Genomic DNA, 22595 nt, shown 5'->3' with positions numbered 1-22595 from the left:
AACTGTTTCATCTTGGGTGTTCCATTTCAGCAGCAAATTATACATTCTAGACAAATTCTTAGTATTGGGCTCCAATAGTTCCGTTTCTAACTTTGACCTCTCCTTCTGAAATCCTACTTTCCTGTCTTGCTTAAATGTTTCATTAATCTGCTGGTGATGTAACCAGTCTCTGACTTTAGGTTTTAATTTCTCCAAGCTCTGTAATTTGAGCTTTTCACCATCATATTCCAAGATTTCACTGTATTTTGGCCAGTCTGAATCCATATTAAGTTTTTTTACCGCTTTAGCTTCCAGGGGTGACAACCACCTGGGGGTTTTATTTTCCAACAAATCTTTATAACGATTCCATACATTAAACAATGCTTTCCTGACAATATGGTTTTTAAAACCTCTATGCACTTTTACCTTGTCATACCATAAATATGCATGCCAACCGAAGTTGTTATCATATCCTTCTAGATCTAAAATGTCTGTATTCTCAAGAAGTAGCCATTGCTTCAGCCAGCAAAAAGCTGCTGCTTCATAATAAAGTCTTAAGTCCGGCAGGGCAAAGCCCCCTCTATCCTTTGCATCAGTTAAAATCTTAAATTTTATTCTGGGCTTTTTGCCCTGCCAGACAAAATTAGATATATCTTTCTGCCACTTCTTGAAACAGTCCATTTTGTCCAAAATTTGTAATGTCTGAAATAAAAACAACACTCTCGGCAATACATTCATCTTAATAACAGCAATTCGGCCTAACAAGGAGAGTCTTAACCTAGACCATATGTCGAGATCTTTCTTCACCTCCAACCAACATTTCTCATAGTTATCTTTAAATAGGTTCACATTTTTTGATGTTAAGTTCACCCCCAGGTATTTCACCTTTTTTGTTATTTCTAAACCGGTTTCCCTTTGAAAGCTATCTTTTTCCTCGATCGTTAGATTTTTCCCCAGCACCTTCGTCTTTTGTTTGTTTAATTTAAAACCTGCCACTTGACCAAATATTTCAATAAGTTCTAAAGCTCTTTTCGTACTGGCTTCTGGTTGTTGCAGAGTTAAAACTAGATCATCTGCAAAAGCTCTTAACTTATAATGTTTAGTTCCGAGTCTTATCCCTTCTACCAGCTGGTCCCTTCTGATCATGTTCAATAATACCTCCAGGACAGATATAAATAATAGAGGGGATATTGGGCATCCCTGTCGTGTCCCTTTTTCTATTGGAATCTCATCCATAACCATACCGTTCACAATTAATTTAGCCTTTTGTTCAGAGTATATTGCACTTATACCATTTTCAAAATTATGGCCTACCCCCATCCCATGGAGATTCCTCTTTAGAAAGGTCCAAGAAATATTGTCAAAGGCTTTCTCCGCATCCACAAAGATCAACACTGCTTTTCTGTTTATCTCCATCTCCAGGAGTTCTAATATATCTATAATATTTCTCACATTGTCTGACATGTATCTCCCTGGGAGAAAGCCTGTTTGGTCTTTATGAATCTCCTCTGATAACACTTTTTTAAATCTTTTTGCTAAAATTTCTGCAAAAATTTTATAATCCACATTTAAGAGTGATATAGGGCGGTAGTTCTTAACTTGGTGTTTCTCAGTTTCTGTCTTTGGTATAAGTGAGATGAATGCCTCTTTCCACGATTCGGGAGCCTTTTTCCCCTCTAAGATTTGGTTGCATACTTCCTTCAATGGGCACAAATGTAATGAAAGAGAGGGGGAGTTTGCTGCAGGGGGAATAACAGGTAGTGAGAAGAGAGAAACTCTGTTTCCTCCTTTAAAGAAACTGGAGGTGCTCGTGCAACCTTTCATTGTTGTCTACTTTTACAGTGGTACCTTGGTTCTCAAATGCCTTGGTACTCAGACAACTTGGAACCCAAACACTGCAAACCTGGAAGTAAGTGTTCCGGTTTGCAAACCTTTTTCAGAAGCCAAACGTGCTCCGTTTTGAGTGTTACACTTTCGATTTGAGTGCCACACTTCCGTTTTGAGTATTACACCGAGGTCTGTCAGTTTATGCTATTTATTTTGCGTTTTTGCTTTTGCGGCTCTTTTTTGTTGTTTTTGTGACTGTGTGGAACCCAGTTCAGCTGCTGATTGATTGCTTGTGTGACTGCCGTATATTGTTTATTGCTTTCATTTTATGGATCAATGGTCTTGTCAGATAGTGAAATGCATGTTAAATTGCTGTTTTAGGGGTTGTTTTTAAAAGTCTGGAACGGATTAATCCATTTAGCATTCCTTTCAATGGGAAAGCGCACCTTGGTTTTGGAACACTTTGTTTTTGGAATGGACTTCCAGAATGAATTAAGTTTGAGAACCAAGCTACCACTGTACTTTTCGAAAAGCCACATGACCACACCAACTCTCTTTTTTAAAAAAGTAATAATTGTTTAAATGAAAACAATTCAAAATTGCTGTAGGTATTATGGGGGGAGGTAAGTATGCAGCTTCCCACTGGCACCATCCAACAGACACCAGCAGTGCTGGTTTATCTCTTGGGGGGCTTCTCCAGTGTATTGCCAAGCTGTTTTGACCAGAGGTGGGCCACACACACAAATGTGCATCAGTGGCAACTCATTGTCAAAACTGCCTCCAAGCCTCTGCAAAGCTTGAGTCAGCACACTCAAAGCCACGTTGCTGCAGCCCAGCGCGGTTCAGCACTGGAAAAGATCCCAAGTTTGAAAGCCAATATAAACAATCATTTAGACAAAGTAGAGGGAGCAAATACAAATGGCCGGATTTTCTGCCAGGCTCAAAGAGCTCCCTGCTTGCCCAGTGGATTAAGGATGATGGAGGAAAGGAATTAATTCCTTTAGTGTAATTAACAACTGGGCCAGTTCTGGAGGATCTTGGGCTGGTAATGAACCATGGCACCACTTTAATTTCTTCCTTGCCCCACCGTCTTGTTATTAAAACCAAGAATAGGTTCCATCAAATATCCCTTAAAGGGAAAAAGGGAAAGAGAGAGGGGAATGGAGCCGGATTTGTCTCAATGGAACATGATAAATTAGACTTTGCAGGATAAAGGGAGAAGGGGCGAAGGGGAGGGCACGGACTGTGAATTTCTATATACATGCTATGTAGAGTGTGTGGTATATATACCTACATATATTCTCTTTTGGAATGACCTCCTTATGCCCCATCCATCAGCCTGGGGTTGGTTTATTCTAACTAGCAGATTCTTTTCTTCTGTCTAACAGGCCCATCAGACACAATCTGCATGCCAATTACTGGAACAGACCCCCTGATACTGAAAAATGGAAATTAGCTGTCAAGGCAAGGCATCAGCTGAGCAGTTCCGATTGCTTGCTCTCTGTCTGTGGCTCATATCCATATCCACTCTGTTCTGTCTGCTGCTCCAACAAGGGAGCCCCCACTGGAAAAAGTAATCTAAAAAAAATTTTTTTTTTCTAAAACACCTACCACACTTTATTGTTATTCGTATTAGTTGCCAACATTGGGGCACAATGTGAAATTCACCAGAGGGCAAGAGCCGTTTGGAGGGGAGAGAAAGGAACTCTGATAATTGCATTTTGGTGCTAGGCAGATCAAGCAATCCAATAAAAGGACACTCAAAGGAAATGCTAATGTAGGACAAGTGGAACAAGCAAGCAAAATGGCTTCCGCGCACTCAAATCTTACTCAGCTTCCCCCTTTACATAGTCATGCCTGGCCCAGCTGTCCTGGCATAAGTGATGGGCAATACTCTGTATGTGTACATGCGGATACATGGAGCCTCAGTTGTCACAGCAGCAGTGCTAAAATGAGGTCTCATGGGTAGGGGTTATCATGACTTATGTGTATTCGCCCTTATCACAGGATGTTCTGATTTTGATATTACACTTTTCAGATCTTTAAAAGCAATCTGCATGTCCATCGTCTAGTTCTGGATCGACAGCACAAAGGCCTGGAGTGTTGTTAATGTTGTAATTTTTGAAAGTTGCTATATTGCACTAGCTAAGAATGGGAGCTGGGATTCTCGTTTCAGCTAGGAGCTTGCCAAGTGGACTTAGACAAGGCTCTGTTTTCCCAGCTTTGGCCTACATACACACATACACACACACAATCCCCTGAGGCACAGACATAATCAGTGCTTTTTTCTGGGGGGACGCAGGGGTAGCCATACCCCTAAACATTTCGTGAATCTAAGTTTGGCCTCATTGAGGGGCAGTATTTCAATATGAGTAGGAAAATGAGAGTACCCCTAAATATTTTTTAAGGGAAAAAAAGCACTGGACATAATAATGATAACAATTATACGTCAGAGCATAAATGGAGAACCTGTGGCTCCATCTATTGCCAGACTACCAACTCTGTGCATGGCGACTAGGGCTCTTGGTGCTTCAAGTCCAACCCCACAGCTTCCCCATCACAACTGTTCCAAAAAATATACATGAGAAAATTTGTGTGAAGTCCTTTGAATGCACAAAAGTGCTATGCAAATATTATTATTAATTATGTAAATATTATTATAATGCCCTCCATTACTTTGCTGCTACCCCACTTTATCTCTCTGCTTTCATATCTCTATCTATTCCTGACTGCAACCTTCTCTTCTCCAGCCCTCCCCACCGTCTCCTGTGCCCTTAAACTATCATAGAGATCACTGATATTGGAGGACGTGCTTGAGTCCTGAGCCATTTAGGGGTGGCGCTGTGGGTTAAACCACAGAGCCTAGGACTTGCCGATCAGAAGGTCGGCGGTTCGAATCCCCGCAACGGGGTGAGCTCCCGTTGCTCGGTCCCTGCTCCTGCCAACGTAGCAGTTCGAAAGCACATCAAAGTGCAAGTAGATAAATAGGTACCGCTCCGGCGGGAAGGTAAACAGCATTTCTGTGCGCTGCTCTGGTTCGCCAGAAGCGGCTTAGTCATGCTGGCCACATGACCCGGAAGCTGTATGCTGGCTCCCTTGGCCAGTAAAGCGAGATGAGCGCCGCAACCCCAGAGTCGGCCATGACTGGACCTAGTAGTCAGGGGTCCCTTTACCTTTACACTAGTACTAACCCCTTGAATTGGATCCGGTAGCTCACAGACAACCAGTGCATTGCTTTCAGGACTGGCGACACATGGTCCCATCACACTGCCCCACTCACCAACCTGTCAGCCACATGAGCAGCAGCTTCCGGTCCCTCTTCAAGGGCAACCTTGAAGGTGTAACAGCCCCACCTAGAGTGCAGTAATCCAGGCAGGATGTCACCAGGGCATAGAAAACTGAGGACAGTCCAGTCTAAGTTGGGCATAAGTGCTCTTTGCCACGGAAGTCACCTGAGACTCAAAGAGCAGGTTGACAGACTGGTTCAGTGTCTCTGTAACGCTGACAAGTAAAAAGAGAAGAATCCCAAGAATCAACTATAAAACTACAGGAGCCCCCTAAAGGCCAGAAGTTTGTAACTGAAGCTCACTTACAGGCATCTTCACTCCACCTGTGGTTGACATCCAATTTTAATTTTAATTCTAGTTCTAGGAAGGATCTAATGAAGGATTTATCATTTGTCTCCTAAACTACTGTCCCAAAGATCCTTCAGGGAAACTGTGGTCTAAGACAGATGTAACACTGACTGTAAAGGGCTCACATTCAGGGCCCACTGACTTGGCCCCACACAAAGTGAGACCAGTTCTGCACCAATCTCCCTTTTTCGACATACACAAACCAGGCTTTGACCTTGACCTATCCTCACTCCTGGAAATGACTTGCATGCTGCTTATTTGCTGCTTCCTACTGTTTCCCACTAAAACCACTTCTCCATGCATTTGAATCCCCTGTGGGGAATGAGTCAGCATCTGTAGATTGATTTGGAATCAAACATTCCCTAAAAGAAGTGAGCTCACAGTGTGCCCCTCAGTCATAAGGGGAGCCTAGTGCAGCTGTCTCCCATCTTCACAACTGAAATGACAAGACTTGGTGTTACAACCCAATTTGGGGTTATTTTAAGAGTGAAAAGCAGGTAACAACTATTATAATAAATACCACTTGCATATGAGTCAACTGAACGCTGGCTCAGCTGCTTTGCCATGTTTCAGGTTGCTTCTTTGCCTGATCTTTTGTTTGCATGTTTCTGAGCATGGCCTGCACTTATTGCTTTATTTATTATATAAATATTTATTGTTATATAGAACATTTTTAAGTGCTCAGCTCCTCTGGAGAGGCTGGGGGGTGGAATGTGTCTTGGTACCAACACCGTAGGTCCCAACCTGTCAAGGCTGTGTACAGACAGCTTTTGTGAACTTGTAGAACCGGTTTCTTCATAGTTTGATCCTGGAGAGGAAGAGGCATGTTTAAACTAGATCTGAGTCCAAGTTTCCCTGAAGAAATTTTCCAGAGATTTTTCTTTTCTACCCACTTCTCCCACAAAAGGGGACATTTTTCAGGATAGTCTTCAAATATTCTTTGCCTTTGAAGCAGGCAATGATGCTAGGTCTGGGCCATTTTAGTGGTTGCAAAATGGTGGCTGGTCTTTGGGCTTTGTGGGTGTCCCATTACCCCTCCTGAGAAAATGTTTGAGAAGTTATCGTCTCCATGGAGTATATGCTGCAGAATGGTTACCTTTCTCCTCCTAGAGCGCAGAATTTGTGGCGCCATTTTAGCTCTAGCTTAAACTGAACTTGACACTGCCCAGCACCACTTTATACATGCCCCTAGTGCAGCTGAGCCAATTTCCAGTGGCGTGGCGTGGGGGGGTGCAGGGAGGGCCGGCCGCACCGGGCGCAACATCTGGGGGTTAGGGTTAGGGGGCGCAAATCCACGGGTTAGGGGGCGCAAATTACTTGCCTTGCCCCGGGTGCTGACAACCCACGCTACGCCACTGCCAATTTCATATCATCTGTGTGTCAAAATCCAAACATGTTGCCCGTCAGCTATCAGATCAGTTGTTCTCTTCCCGATTTCAGTGGCCTACAGCCCCCTTCACTCCATTCATTCAAAACACTATGTTGCCACTTGAAACCATCATTGGGCTCACACAGCTACAATCCCCGGTATTACCTGGGGAAAGGGATTGACTGCTAAACCCATCTGGAAATTGTAGCTCTGTGGGGGGGGGGGGGACCTCCTAATAAGTCTCAACTCTTAACAAACCCCAGCTCCCAGAATTATCGGGGGGGGGGGGAGGAGATAATCAGCATTGTTTAAAGTGGTATGATAGTGCGTTAATTGTGTACTGCAGATGAGGCCTTAATCCACTACTCACCTCATCACTTTCAAGTACACCTTGATCATCACACAACATCCTAGAGCATGAGACTATTAATCTCAGGGCTGCGGGTTTGAGCTCCATGTTGGGCAAAACTAGATGACCCTTGTAGTCACTTCCAGCTCTACAATTCTATTACAGTGGTACCTCGGGTTACATACGCTTCAGGTTACAGACTCCGCTAACCCAGAAATAGTACCTCGGGTTAAGAACTTTGCTTCAGGGTGAAAACAGAAATCGTGCTCCAGCAGCAGCAGCAGGAGGCCCCATTAGCTAAAGTGGTGCTTCAGGTTAAGAACAGTTTCAGGTTAAGAACGGACCTCCGGAACAAATTGAGTACTTAACCCAAAGTACCACTGTATTCTATGACCACCTGCTTTCCACAACCAGACTGAAGCAGAGTTCCTCGCTCTTGGCCCTATTAGAGTGTGCATCCTACTTGGCGAATCCCTAATTAATATGGTATTCACAAGGGCTGTATTATTGTAGCTGCTGACAAGCATCACATACCCCTACCTCATTGCAACATAATAACCTCATATATCAAACTGGAAGAGACTGCAGGGCCCTTGCTATAGAAGTGCGCACTTTATACGCTGAATATCATTATCCAAAGTCCCCCGTTCCCTTGCTTGATATGCAAAAATTCTTAGGTTCCCCAGAGTACCCGGCAAAGAAAATGCCCACCCAAAATGAACATTTGTTATTTTCTAAGACTTGAGGCATAACATAACCGGGGAAGCTGGGCGGGAGGGGGGTCATTGAAGTCAGCTTACCCAAAGATTTCATCAAACTGTCTCTATGGGTGAGGAAAGAAGAGAAAGGGTGGCACCTGGTGGCGAAGAGGTGAAGCACATATATTCAAATTAGAAAAGAATTGAGAATTCTGCATCGAGAGTGCAGGAAGGAAATTGGGGCGCAACCTGGGATGCTTGGTAAGGAACCAAACATGTCTAATTGCTGCTTATCTCACTGGACTGTAAGCATGGCTAACTTTCTCTAGACTGCAGTTCTTAACTGCAGGCAAAGGAAATAAATCCAGTTTAGAATATGTTCTTTAAAGCAGAGGTGGGAAAACTTTTTCATCCTAAGGGCAGTATTCTCTTATTGGCAATGTTCTGGGAGCCACATCCCAGCAGTGGATGTGGCCAGAATATAGATTTTAACCTCTGTCCAATAGGCTACTTTCTACACACTCTCACATACACAGATTTTCACTTTTTTGAAATATGGCAACCCTAAAGGTAAAGGTAAAGGGACCCCTGACCATTAGGTCCAGTTGTGACTGACTCTGGGGTTGTGGTGCTCATCTCACTTTATTGGCCAAGAGAGTCGGCATACAGCTTCCGAGTCATGTGGCCAGCATGACTAAGCCGCTTCTGGTGAACCACAGCAGCGCACGGAAACGCCGTTTACCTTCCCACCGGAGTGGTACCTATTTATCTACTTGCACTTTGATGTGCTTTCGAACTGCTAGGTTGGCAGGAGCAGGGACCAAGCAACAGGAGCTCACCCCGTCATAGGGATTCGAACCGCCGACCTTCTGATCGGCAAGTCCTAGGCTCTGTGGTTTAACCCACAGCGCCACCCGCGTCCCTACATGGCAACCCTAGTTAAGTGTAATTGGGGAATTTTATGCAGAGCACCTGCACAGTACACTAACCAGCTGATTAGGAGAGGAAGCCACATTGGCAGATGAACAAGTAGTGTTTGAGGAGGATAGAACCACTGTATATTATTGTTTGGTTCTAAACCATTTGGTTGATAAATATGGGGGGGGGGGTGTCCAGGGGGTGGTTTGTAAGCAGCATCCATTGACTTAAGGTAGCATTTGATTCAATTTCACACGAGGTTCGGGGGGATGGACTAACTGCATCAACTGTAAAAAGACTCCTTTTTCTAATTTAAAAATTACTCCAAAACCAAGGCTTGTAAGAGTTTTAATGTATTTGGGCTTGGCCTCTGGAATGTGGTCAGCTCAACAAAAATATGTGGTCGAAAAAGCTATGAGTAGTATTAACATTTTAATGCATTTCTTCCAAATGAGGTCATGATTTTATACCTGCTCTGCTTGAAGTTCTTAAGGCCAAACCTTTACCTCAACTGTTTCATTAGATTCAAATTTGGGTGAGCCTTATAAAACCCACAAGACCTTCTGTGGTCTTAATAGCAGTGCTTTTTTCTGGGGGGATGCAGGGGTACACATAGCCCTAAACATTTTGTGAATCTAAGTTTGGCCTCATTGAGGGGCAGTATTTCAATATGAGTAAGAAAATGAGAGTACAGTGGTACCTCGGGTTACATACGCTTCAGGTTACAGAATCCGCTAACCCAGAAATATTACCTTGGGTTATGAACTTTGCTTCAGGATGAGAACAAAAATCATGCTCCGCCAGCGCGGCGGCAGCGGGAGGCCCCATTAGCTAAAGTGGTGCTTCAGGTTAAGAACGGACCTCTGGAACGAATTAAGTACTTAACCCAAGGTACCACTGTACCCCTAAACATTTCTTTAGAGGGAAAAACCACTGCTTAATACCTTAAGATAAATGTTCCCGGTACCAGGATGTGTTTTGAATACTGCTCTGTGATTCAAAGCTGTTTTTCCCTCCATTTCCACACAGGTTTGGATGAGGGCATTTAACTTTTGACTCGAGTTGAATTTAGCCACTACTGCCATTCTTCCTTTAGTTCTGCCTGATTCCCACAAAAGCAGCTGGATGAAAGCCATCAATTTAAGGTTATGCCTTCTTGGCTTTTTGCCACAATAGTTACTAAGTTTTACGTCTCGGTAAAGCAAAACACATATTGAAGCGATGCCTGTTTGACACTGAACAACAGAGCAATCTCTCTGCAATGAGAAAACTTTATCCCTGCTATGACTGTTTTCTAACTAGTCCCCTTGATACAATGGCACCTTATCTTTGGAATCTAACAAATCTAAAATATAGAAGAGCTTTTTCGAGTGCACGACTGAATGTGCTTCCTTCAGCAATACTTGAGAGTCCTTTTATGAGAAGCCCACTCTATAATTGTACATGTCCATGTCGAGATGGAAATTCTGAACGCATGGGTCCATATATTGTTATTTCATTTATTTATTTATTTTGCTTTTTGTACAGAGACTCCAGTAAAGAGTTAATCACCCCACCATTATTATCTAAACTGGGGTGTTCATCTGATCATTGTATGAAGCTTTAAAGGTACTCCTGGACTTCTTTGTCTGCTTACAGTAGACTAAGTTAGCTGGAAAGACTACAAACTTAAATCAGTTTTATTTCAATTTAACAGGCGTGCTGGCCAGGGCTAATGGGAGCTGCAGTCCTCTTTACCCTGACTTCGGACACCTGCAGAGTAGCTTTTTTAAAAACTCACCTTCTTTCTGTGACTCTCACTTGTTTTTAACTGTTTTTAACCTTGAGTTTTAATTGTAAGCTGCCCTGCGGCTTTGGGGGTGAAGGGCAGGGAGTGCATTTCAAATCATAATAATCCAGAAATCTGGAGAGCGAAGGCTGGAGAAGGTTGAACCAATTGTTGGGTTATCATAATGGAAATTACAGCAATTCTTATAGCTGTTAGGAGACCTCTATTCCCCTGACAGAGCTACGGTTCCTAGAGTGGTTTAATAGTCAATCCCTGTTCTCTTAACAGACTAAAATTCCCAGGATTCTTTGGGGGAAACTATGACTGTTTAAAGTGGTGTGATGCTGCTTTAAATGTATAGTGCAGGTGGGGTCAAAAAGGGAAATGGGAGGGAATCCTGAAACCTTGCCCTCTGACTCCCCTCAGTTTTAGCCAAACCATTAGGAATATCCCTGTTAAAACAAACAAACGAAAACAGTATTCTCTGGGCTGTCATAGAAAGTAAAGGGACAAACTTCGTTTCTTCTCCACCCCCAATAATCTGAGCAAAACTCAAGTTTCCTTGTGAATGGATGTTGCAGAGATTAGTCATCTTCCTTAAAGAAAACACACAGACACACATTTTTACTATGAATGATGACAAGCAGAACTGAACTTACAAGTGCTTTATTTATGGCATCAAGTCGGCTTTCATGTTGGCTTTAGACTTAATGCTGCCCATTACTCTGCAATACGGCGGAAGGACTGGACCACTGGGGACGCAGACCCCCACTCAACAGGTTTACTATACTCTCCTCTCTCCAGAAGATACTGCCTGCCACGGAAATTGGGGTGTTCGTAGAAAACCCAGGCCCCATCCAGGACTTTGCAGGAGTGGATTTCGCGCAGGTGAAACTGATCCATGACAGAAGGGCAGTCTTCTGTGGATTCATGCATCTGGCCACTAAAGTCACCCTTCTCAAAGAGCTGAATTTGGTATTTGCCTGCACTGAGCTAGAAGGAGGAGGATGGAGAACACAACATGTTATTGAGGAGCTGAGCAGAGGCTGTGCAAAGTTCAGACGGTAAAATTGGGTGGAAAATAGACATCACCCAATAAAGGAAGGAATGTATTGTGGCTGTGGATGTAGAACCAACCACCACTTTATGTGTCTTTAGTTATTTTTATTATACTTTTTATACTTTCTGTGAGATCCCTGTCAGCCACTCCCCCCTAGCAAGAAGCAGGAAGAATCTAATTCATTACCAATTGTGAGTATAGAACAGATATTGAGAACTTGCCCCCCCCCCCCCCGTTGCTGCAGGACTCCAACTCCCATCATCCCTGACCAATGGTCATCCTGGCTTAGCCTGATGGGAGTTGGAGTTCAACTTCTGGAAGACCACACGTTCCCCATCCCTGTTGTAAAACCACATGGTGGGAACTGCACATGGCACAGGAATGGCTTGGCCAGTGCAGTAGAGCTGCAGCAATAACCTCCCAGAAGCAATGTTGTTGCTGCTGCTTCCCGGAGGAATGAGGCAATGGTAAAACTGGGGCTGCACAAGTGCACTGGAAAAGCCAATCCAGCACTCCTGCCAATGCACTGACAAGAGTTCTTACCTCATCATCATTTTGCCTCCTTCCTTCCAGTAAGCGGCAGCCGTGTTGCTGCCAGGAGGCTGTTGCTGTAGCTTCACCCCTCTGGGCAAGCTGTTCCCAATATGGCATAGATCACCTTTAATATCCTATCGCATATCAGACTCCAAGGTCCCATGCAACATGCATTCTGTTAACCATGCTTTATAGCCTACCAGAACTTTTGCAGACCCAGGCAAAAGGCTCTATCAAAAGAGGTGAGTCCTCCAGCACCATCCCAGCCTCTAAAGCATGAGGTCAGGGATGATGGGAGCTGCAGATCAACAATATCTGGAGGGCACCACTCTGACCACTCTTGCTTTAGGTGGATCAACTCATAGACATCTGGTTGGCCACTATGAGAACAGGATGCCAGATTAGATGATGGGTCTTTGCTTTGATTCAGCAGGGCTCTCGGAAGCAAGAAAGCTTTCACATTCTTCAATGCAGGCAGAGAACCCATGGCTTTCCATTTGTTGTTGAACTACAGCTCCCATCAATACTTACCATGGGCCATGCTGCTTGGGGCTGATGGGAGTTGGAGTCCAACAACATCAGGAGGGCCACAGTTTCCTCGCCCCTGTTTCAGTGTTTATCCATGTTAATAACATTAGATACAGATACAGTGTGAGAATCTGTGTGTACTTAAAAAAAGGGGAGACTTATAAATGAACCTGTCTCAAGTGTCAATATCCCATTTGCCCAGATTTCAGAGTTAAACAGGGAGGAAGGAAATGTCTGACTTACTAGCTGAATAGATTTGCATGAGCTGACGCGGTCATTTAGGCCCATCCATCGTTGATATTCAGGATATTCCCCATGAGTCAGCACATACATGTTCCCTGCAAAGTTTGGCCGTTCATAAACAACCCAGGCACCCCCCTCCACACGGATAGAATTGCAGCGGCTCAAGTCAGTGTGGAAATCCAAACAGTCCCTGTCAGACTCATAGCGGCGCCCCTGGAAATTCTTGCCTTCGTAGAAGGTGATCTGAAACACAAGCAAAGTACAAAATGAATCAAGCTTCCGCTGGACATGGTGCAGCTTAGCTAAAATTACACAGACACGAGCAAGGGAAGTGTATAACAATTTCAGTTTCTCTCCATTTCCTATTTTTCCCCAAGCTTAACTCCAATTTGGCCCATATCTGCATCAGTTTGCAATTTCTTTCACATGTGCATGAAAATTTGTGAAGAATGCATCTTCTACAATGTGCAGTTTACATGCAATTTTACCTCATTTTTTGCAATTTTCCTGACAACTATTTTGAAACTATTTCTGTGCACTGTTTTGCTTGGAGAACTGCGTCACAAAATTTGGAGAAGTGTAAATTTCAGTTCACATATTGATATGCATTTAGGTCAGTTTGCATTAAATTTATTTCCTATCCCTAAATAACAAGCTCCACTAGGAATTCCTCTTCCATTTTTAGGTACAAGAGAGTTGCGCAAGAGTACCTGTGACTTAGTTACCTTAGGTGACTGCCAAGGCTCATAAACAACCCAGGCATTGTTCTGTCAAGCTGACAGAGCATTTAGGCAAAAAGTACCCTGAGTCAACAGGAAGTCTATGGTAAGGTTGCAATTAGGTTAGCCAATATTACAGCAATAGGTACAGATAATAATAATAATTACAAGCGGCTTACAAGCAATAATAAAAACAAGATGAATGATTACAACTTAAAATACAACATTAAAATAATGGAACATTAAAATATTAAAATGTAGATGACATTTTGCATTTCTTATGTATGACATAACTCTCTTGAGCTCACAGCATTTCCTTACTAAAAAAATGTATAAACCACCCTTCATCCAAATGTGGATTTCAGGACAGCATGCAAAGAAATGTAAAATTACAAATACAGCATACAACAAACCAACAGCACAATAAAGTTAGGAGGAATAAGGCTATTAAACCAGCTCAAAATGCCAAAATTCAAAATGCCTGGGTGAATAAAAAGGTTGTGACCTAATGCAAAAAATATATATTGTCAGTAGCAGATGTATGTCTCTCAGGAGGGCATTCTACAGTCAGGGAGCCACCACAGATAAGGCCCTCTCTTTTCTATATGATGTGTTTCACATAAAGATGGAACATGGAAAAGCACCTCCTCTGACATTCTTAGAAAATGGGCAGCTTGGTAATGAATCCTATCCTGCTACTTCACACAAGGGCATCACACTGAGCACCAGAGGGGGCGGGGAATCATCATTTCAGTTGAAGACAGGGGAACTCCAGGCTACCTTAAACACCTGTCCCTTTCATAATGTGCATCAAAGCCAATTCACACAAACCCTATTTGGACAACATATCCAGGGACAGGAACATGAGGAGGGAAAGTGAGATCACAGCTGTCCCCTCCTCCAATATGTTCTATCCTTCGCGCATTCAAACTGTACAAATATTCAGTGGGTACACAGATTACTGTTTGGGGGAAGTGGTTGTGTGGGGATTACATTTGCACCCAATTCTCTGCATGAATCCTGCAGCAGAATCCTACCACTGGCCCACCATCTGCTAGCACCACCCAGCAGAGCAAACAGAAAGCAATTTTCTATTAGCTCTGCTTCCACCAGAGTCTACCTACTGGACCCTTGACCAAGTACCAAAGGTTGTAGCTGCTTGACATTTCAGAGGCAGGAGGTGTTCTCCATTCTTGGTCAAGCCTCTTCTTAAATTAGAAGAACAAGAATCTAAAGGTCACCCAAAACAATACATTTGTATTTCTGTGCTTCATTGTTTGTACAAAGACCCGATTAGGCAATCCAGATTAGGACTAGGATTAAGCGTGTGGGATGTAAACACAGGAGCAGTCAATGACAACATTCCTAGAGTGCACATGTTAGAACATGGGAAGGGATGTCTGTCTAGCAAGCAGGTAAACTTCCTGGGGACGGACTTCCTCCGCATGTGACCAGAGGTGGGTGTGGCCTCACCTGTGCAGGTAAATGATAAAAGCACAGGGCAGGCAGCCATCTCTCTCTCTCTCATCTTCATCTTCTGAAGGAGCAAAATGCCCTCTTGGCTCTCAGCCAAGAGAGGACAGTACTATCTTCCTACAAGATAGATTCTAAATGTATTTTACTTTTTTATGCTGTCTGCCTTCTGGGATCATATTGTGAACAGAACGTGAGTAAACTCTTTTATACTTTTATAAAGACTGTTTTGTGTCTTGTATTTTAAGAGGGAACAAAGGGGAAATTACCAGAGTAATTATTATAGAGGTTCTAGCGAACCTGTGCAGACGTTACCGTTGCGAACTTAAAGGGGAATGTCTATAAACTCTGCTGATATTTTGGGAACTTGTTAGCACAAGTTGGATTAGGATATAATCTCACAATATATCCTCTCCTGCACCCCAGAACATTCCCACAAAGCGCCCTTCTCCATGTATCACTGCCAAATGAGGTGTGATAGGTGTCCAACTCTTCAGTGGTGGCATGCCCTCCCCAGGGAGGCTCATCAAATAAGGGGTTGGGGGGTTTGGTAGTTATTTGCTTAGATTTTGGAACAAACAGCATCACAGATAATATCTGACAGGTGCCCATTATTCTTATGCGACCACTTTCCAAATTGCAGTTACAATAGCAATGGCGGTATCTCCCCAGTAATCACAGCTGGGACATGTAAGACAAAATAGCACAGCAACAGATATGCAATGCAACATGAAGGGAAGACATCTAAGCCACACAAAAAATGCACTTTGTTTTTTACTCTGATAACCGATCAAGTGGGGAAATGGGTATGTTATGCAAGACCTCCCAATCTGCCATAATTGTCCATTTGGATTTGTCAATATGAGTGACCCACACTTGACAATAGCAGAAGTCTGGAAATGCCCTCAGTGAAGCAGTGCCATATCTTGAAGCACAAGCAAAGCTTCCTTCTGAGAGCTTATTCGCCTATTATGAGTGGTTTTGCAGTTTGGCTTGTTAGTATGATGCGAAAGAAGATACAATTGTTCCTATGTGACCTTCCAAATTCAAGAGCTCTGTAATTTTGGGTTACAGACTCCGCTAACCCAGAAGTGGTACCTCAGGTTAAGAACTTTACCTCAGGATGAGAACAGAAATCACGCGGCGGCGGCACAGCGGCAGCGGGAGGCCCCATTAGCTAAAGTGGTACCTCAGGTTAAGAACAGTTTCAGGTAAAGAACGGACCTCCGGAACGAATTAAGTTCATAACCAGAGGTACCACTGTATGTGGAAGATCGCAGGTTCTCCACCCATTTTATGCTTTCTAAATAAATACAAATGTAGAGCACATACGAAGATACTTATTTCACATGCAGTATGCTGAAAGTTTATCAAGCTGAGTTGCATATCCTCTGCAAGACTATTGATTCTATATGTGAAATAAAGCCACATTTAAAAGAAAAGCACGCCACTAAATCCATGTTCCTCTTTATTCCTCTTCCACAGAACAAACAACAACAAAGGAAATAAGCATCTCACACTGTCTAATGTTGTCATTTTCAAATACTGATCTCAGTTTCACGGAATTATATTTGCTGGAGCTGCTACCAGGAAAACTAGGAAAGTCCGCGAATTATTCCAGGTGTTTGTTTATTATCTAACCTGGTACATTTTCCACTAGTAATAAACCACCTGCCTCCTTAGACAGGGAGTCACTCAAGGCTCTGCTCTTTTCTTGGTTCTACCAAGCTAGCAAACAATGCATTCCTGTTAGAAGAGGTTCATTTTCTTGCAGACAATGAATGGAAGAGAGGCATCCTGAGACCACAAACATACTCACCTTGCTTCCAGTTTTGGACATGATCAATGTGGGGTGCAAATATTCCTGGAGGAAGAGGTGAACTAGAAGCAGCTGGCAGAGCAAGAATCAGGAAGCCTCATTTTATAGTGAGCTCATTTTTAGACTAGACATTCGCTTTGTCATGAAAATGGCATCCAAAAATTGAGTCAGTGATTCTGAGGCTATTCATCTGTTCTAGAAAAACAAACAGGATTACAAAATAAAGGCAGGCTTCATTGCTCCTTTTATTTTTCGGCATTGCCTGTTGCATTATCAGGTTTTGAATGCTTTGCTGAGTCAGAACACTGAACTCCTGTCAGAAATATTCAAAATAAAAAGTGCTTGCCCTCTAATAATAATAATAATTTTATTATTTATATTTCACCCATCTGACTGGGTTGCCCCAGCCTCTCTGGGCGGCTTCCAACAAAGTATTAAAACACAAAAAACCTCAAACATTCAAAACCTTCCTGTACAGGGCTGCCTTCAGGTGTCTTCTAAAAGTCAGTTGTTTATTTCCTTGACATCTGATGGGAGGGCATTCTACAGGGTGGGCACCACTACCTAGAAGGCCCTCTACTGGTTCCCAGGAACCTCACTTCTTGCAGTGAGGGAACAGCCAGAAGGCCCTCAGAGCTGAATCTCTGTGTCTGGGCCGAACGCTGGGGTTGAAGATGCTCCTTCAGGTATACAGGCCCAAAGCTGTTTAGAGCTTTAAAACACTTTGAATTGCGCTTGGAAACATACTGTGAGCCAATGTAGATCTTTTAGGGCTGGTATTGTATGTTCCCAGCGTCCACTTCCAGTCAGCAGTCTAGCTGCTGCATTCTGGATTAGTTATAGTTTCCCAGTCACTTTCAAAGGTAGCCTCCACATAAAGTACATTGAAACAGCCAAACGGGAGATAACCAGAGTACCACACTGGTATATACCATCTTAGTGGAGTGGGCCAACACTCCCAACCCAACTTTGACATATGTATAGCTATGAGTTCAACTACAGAAACCCTACAGGGGGACTCAAAATCTAGAAAACCACACAACTCCTCAACCTTGTATGAGTCAGAAGGTAAACTGGGGAACATTAGCAGAGGAAGAAAAGTGCCTTTGCTTACGGAGAATCCTCTGAAAGACAGCTCAAGGGGTATTTTATTGCTTAAGGGTATCTATAAACTGGAAACTAATAAGGTATATTGCAGCAATGTGTTCCAAAACACATTAAAAACCAATAAGAGATCATAGAATAATAAAGTCCAGGAACAACAATGGATGTAATAAATTCTCTAAAAATGTTTGATGAAACAAAAAGGCTTTCAGCAAACAAGAAAATAGAAAAAATGTGCCTGTCTGATTTCATTAGGAACAGTGTTTTAAAATACTGGTGCCACTACAGCAGGAGGCCTCCACATCTATGTGGCCCTTGGGATCCTGCCCAGGGGTTTGTGGGGCAGTAACACTATCTGCCATTGACTAAAGTATGTGCTGTGCTTTTGCATATTGATACATTTCAGCTTCACAGACCCACATGGAAAAGGAGTTTAAACTGGAGCACAGAAGCTCTGCAACTACAATGCTCCAGAGATGGTCCATAAAAATAACTCCTGAGTAGTGCCAACATGTATTATTTGTAGACCATAATATGGGAATGCTTTTGCACATCATACAACAGCAAACCTAGGTTTGCTATCACATATTGTACCCACTTGGCTTTGGGCATTGAGCTTTTAGGTATACACCTAAAACTATTATATGAAGTGGGTGCAAATGATAGGGCTTTTATTATTCTGAGGATCTGGGACAAAAGGAACCAGGCCTGTGCAGAGCGGGAGAGGTAGCCGCTTGTCCTGGGCCTCAGAAGGGTAAGCCAGTTGTGGTGAGCAGCAAGGACCAGCTGCTTTTTTGTTTGAGTTTATAATTTTATTCAGCAAGATTCCTGCCCTGGGCCTCTAAGCTCTACACGGACTGAAGGGGGCAATATCACAGAGCAATTCCTCTGCAGTATTGGTGAGGTAAGGGTTTTGTTAAGCAAACCTTGTCTCCAGAGTTCATTAGGGGCATCTATGTTTCCACTGCAAATACCTTGAGGCTACAGTTGGGGACACAACACGGGTGGTGCTGTGGTCTAAACCACTGAGCCTAGGGCTTGCTGATTGGAAGGTCGGCGGTTCGAATCCCCGCAACGGGGTGAGATCCCATTGCTCAGTCCCAGCTCCTGCCAACCTAGCAGTTCGAAAGCACATCAAAGTGCAAGTAGATAAATAGGTACCGCTCCGGGGGAAGGTAAACGGCGTTTCCGTGCGCTGCTCTGGTTTCGCGAGACGCGGCTTAGTCATGCTGGCCACATGACCCGGAAAAACTGCGGACAAACGCCGGCTCCCTCAGCCAGTAAAGCGAGATGAGCGCTGCAACCCCAGAGTCGTTCGCGACTGGACTTAACTGTCAGGGGTCCTTTACCTTTTAGAGTTGGCATCCGTCTGTCTCAGGAGAAAATAAAGGAGTGAGCCTTTGAGGATGAAGTCAACTTGTTGGAAAGTTGCAGCACCTGCTGTGGCTGTAGAGACCGATACAGGAGAGACATGTTTTGTTGCAGCTGGGGCAAATGAAGGTCCAATCATGCTGCTGCAGATGCACCATGGAATTTCTTCTCTCTGTGCTCCTCCCGGTGGTCATTCCTCCTCTGGTTACTTCTATGGATTACCCAACCTGCCTGTCTCCAGGCACTGCAGTCGTCTGCAAGGGATTCCCACATGGAGGGGTTGATGTTGCCAGCCTTCATTTCACATTTGCAGACATCTTTGTAACACAGTTAGTCTGCCAAGGAGCCTGGTACATGAAGCCAGCTCCCTGTACAGCACGTCCTTGGGGATCCTGCCATCTTTCATTCTGTGGACATGATGAAGTCAGTGCAGACGTTACCAAGATAGGAGTGCAAACATGCTGGGAATGTACGCTTGAGAGAGCACATCTTTGTTTGAGACTCTGTCCCATTTGAGATCAATTTAGTGTGCTTAGCAAAGCGAACACTCCTTTGCTTTTGACTAGCCCTTACCAATTTATTCCCAGAATCCTGGTGATTCACAAATTGTAGCCCTAAACTTTACCTACCATTATGTCCTCTGGATTGCTACTCTACTCAGATTTAAGGATAAATCAACCACACAATTAATCTTCCACTGCATTATTTTCAAGCATTTGACCTTATAACTAAACGAACCATTTACAGAATACCAAAGGAGTTCCTAAATCTGTTTTGACCAAGCTATCCAATGTGGCAAAGACCACTGCTAAAGCCAAAAACATTGCCTAAGTGATAAGAAGGATCCAAATCTATAAAAGGAAGATTGAATTGTGCGCAATCAACCCAGTTTTTATCATGACTTGAGATCAGCTGCATTCAGATTGTTACATTGAGTTGGATGTGGGAGAAGAGAAATGAGCAGGATTTAAACCATGCAGCATAGAGACACACACAAAATAAAAAGAATTCGATGAGCCAAATCCTGCACATTTTTCTAGATGTTAAAATACTTGCCAACTAGCATGTTTAAAAGCAGGAAGCTACAATATGCACAATAATACACACAATTAATTGCTCAGAAGGTTGAATTTCAGTGTGGCGCTCTTAGAACCAATTTACTTCCTACAGAACAATTTGAGCTTTAATTATCCTTTGTGTGGGAAGATTAAAAAAGTTTGAAATGGAACAGCTCAAAAAATTAACTAGACGCTCATTACACTCGTCATTGCAACCAGCTAGCAAAATATCCCCATACACTTGAGACGTTATTTAACAGCAAAATCCCAAAATGGATTTATTGGTGGAAGAAAGGGGGGACGGGACAGAAGAGAGATTAAGAGAATAAGAGAAAATAATTTCAGAAGACATGGGCTAGCCAAGAAATGTCAGAGACATTAAAAAAAATAAAAACCTGAACGTTAGCTGGCTTACAGTGGTCTTTCTCCCCCATCTATTTGCCATTCTATGGTTATTTGAGACAGGAGAAAGGGTACCCCAAAACTTTATAGGAGGGATGGGGAACATGTTAGATTCCAACTCCTAGCAAAGCCAGCCAGAATGGCCAATGGTCAAGTAAGCTGTGGTTCAGCAACATCTATAGGACCAGTACTTCTCCATCCCAGCTTTACAAGGATTCAGCATCCATTGGAAGAAATGGGAAAAGGCCTAGGCAGGGCCACATCCAATGGTGTCCCTCCACTGATGGCTCTTTGATGCAGAAGGGGTTTGTCCACAGTACCAGAGAGGGAGGCCACTTTTGCCAATTTCTCCTCCCATGGCCTCCCTCTATTTTGCTCCAGAAGGATGGAGGACCCTTTAGAACAGTGTGAGAGGTTGCATGGGAGGAAGTGGCCAAAGATGCCTCTCATCTCCCTCCTGCTGACAGAAGCCTCCTCTGACTCAAAGAGCCTCCCCTCAATGGATGGACACCTTCTGATACAACCTCTAGCATTAAACTCCTTGAGTTTTCTTACATTAAGTAAACTGTATTTAAGAGGACTGCTAGGGTCTGGATTTCTATCAATCTATTACTACTTAGAATGGTAGTTATGCAGAGAAACAAGTTTTAAAAACGTGTTGCAGTTTACTAGCTTTGCAAAAAATAATAATAATAATGCAATGTAGTATAAAAACCTCGGTTAACTACTGCCCCCCAACCTTCTGGAGCACACAGCAGGGGCCTGCAGTGGGAGGGAACTGGCAAAAATGCCCTCCCTTGATGTGACTGCTGACCAAAACCTCTGCTGGATCAGATTTTACAAGTTGTTCCAAAGACTAGAAGGCACTTTTACTGTTTGTAAAGAGTGTTTTTTCATTAGCTCAATTTATCTTCCCAGCCTTCTCTTCTTCGACCTAAAGAAAAATTCCACTAGATGAACCCTGCAGGGATATTCTGTTTTGAATTCTCCCCATTCCCATGTACCCAAAAAGCCACCACGCTCTTTGCACATGATTGCACAGGTTTCAAAAGGGTGAGGGGGGAGCAACACTAACAGCTCTTTCAAAACTATTGGGATTTCTTCCAGCAAACAGTGTTATGTTTGGGTTGCACGCTTCTTCATTCCTGCTTATTGGAACATCCTCACTTAACATGCCTTCTTCCATTAGTCCCCCCCCCCAACATAAAAGATTCATCCCCATACCATTAAAAAGCAACATGGGAAGCAGCATTTTTGCAGTGTATGGAACAGGATTGGGGCATTTTTTTATTTTGTTCATTTTAAGTTGCGGCAACCTACTCCCAAGTCTTCAGGATAAAGAAATCTGGATAAACATATTATTGGAAATGCTTTGTTCACCAGAGCGATAAATAGAACTGTTTTGAAAGTAGCGAACTGCAATCTGTGGCAGGCTTCTTTCCAAAATCTATAATATATGCAAGATGTAATTTTTGAGGTATACATTTGAATATTAATTCTTAAAAACCTGAAATGGGTTTAGGAATAATGTGACATTTGATCTGTGTGTGCTCCTCTTCAGTATGTTTGAGCTTTTAGTGTACTATTATCACGGTTTCTGACATTAATTCTGCAACAATTGAACCTAGAAACTTGCATTTCAGTCCTCTTCCATAAAAATGAAGAGTTATTCAACTGGGAGTTTCTGCTGCTTGAAAGAAAATGTGACTTTGTAAATGGAAAATTTTAAGATGGCTCTCAT

The 22595-nt window shown here is 43.2% G+C and overlaps 1 protein-coding gene and 1 long non-coding RNA gene across 2 annotated transcripts in view; both read right to left on the bottom strand.

Moving 5' to 3' along the window:
- Positions 1-6733: 6733 nt before the first annotated feature.
- LOC310846029 overlaps positions 6734-22595 on the bottom strand; it is a 128198-nt gene continuing 112336 nt past the window's right edge. Inside the window, exon 3 of the long non-coding RNA XR_014565098.1 lies at positions 6734-6796. This is a non-coding gene — a long non-coding RNA (uncharacterized lncRNA). The remainder of the gene's footprint in view (positions 6797-22595) is intronic.
- Positions 11194-17165, bottom strand: CRYGS (crystallin gamma S). Its single transcript, XM_083741987.1, has 3 exons — positions 16920-17165; positions 12909-13151; positions 11194-11536 (listed from the first exon to the last, which is right to left on the bottom strand). The coding sequence occupies exons 1-3, from the start codon at positions 16938-16940 to the stop codon at positions 11264-11266; spliced, it is 537 nt and encodes a 178-aa protein (XP_083598113.1). The 5' UTR covers positions 16941-17165; the 3' UTR covers positions 11194-11263.

Source organism: Podarcis gaigeae (assembly GCF_964106915.1).
Source record: "Podarcis gaigeae genome assembly, chromosome: 5".
Classification (NCBI taxonomy): Eukaryota; Metazoa; Chordata; class Lepidosauria; order Squamata; family Lacertidae; genus Podarcis; species Podarcis gaigeae.
This window is presented reverse-complemented; position numbering and strand designations above follow the sequence as displayed.

Bases quoted from the DNA above. Each gene is read 5' to 3' on its own strand.
- CRYGS (XM_083741987.1), bottom strand. From the start codon at position 16,940: ATGTCCAAAACTGGAAGCAAG. The intron at 13,152-16,919 runs GTGAGTATGTTT...CTTGTGTTTCAG, and splicing joins TGTCCAAAACTGGAAGCAAG to ATCACCTTCTACGAAGGCAA. The intron at 11,537-12,908 runs GTAAGTCAGACA...TCCTCCTTCTAG, and splicing joins CATGCAAATCTATTCAGCTA to CTCAGTGCAGGCAAATACCA.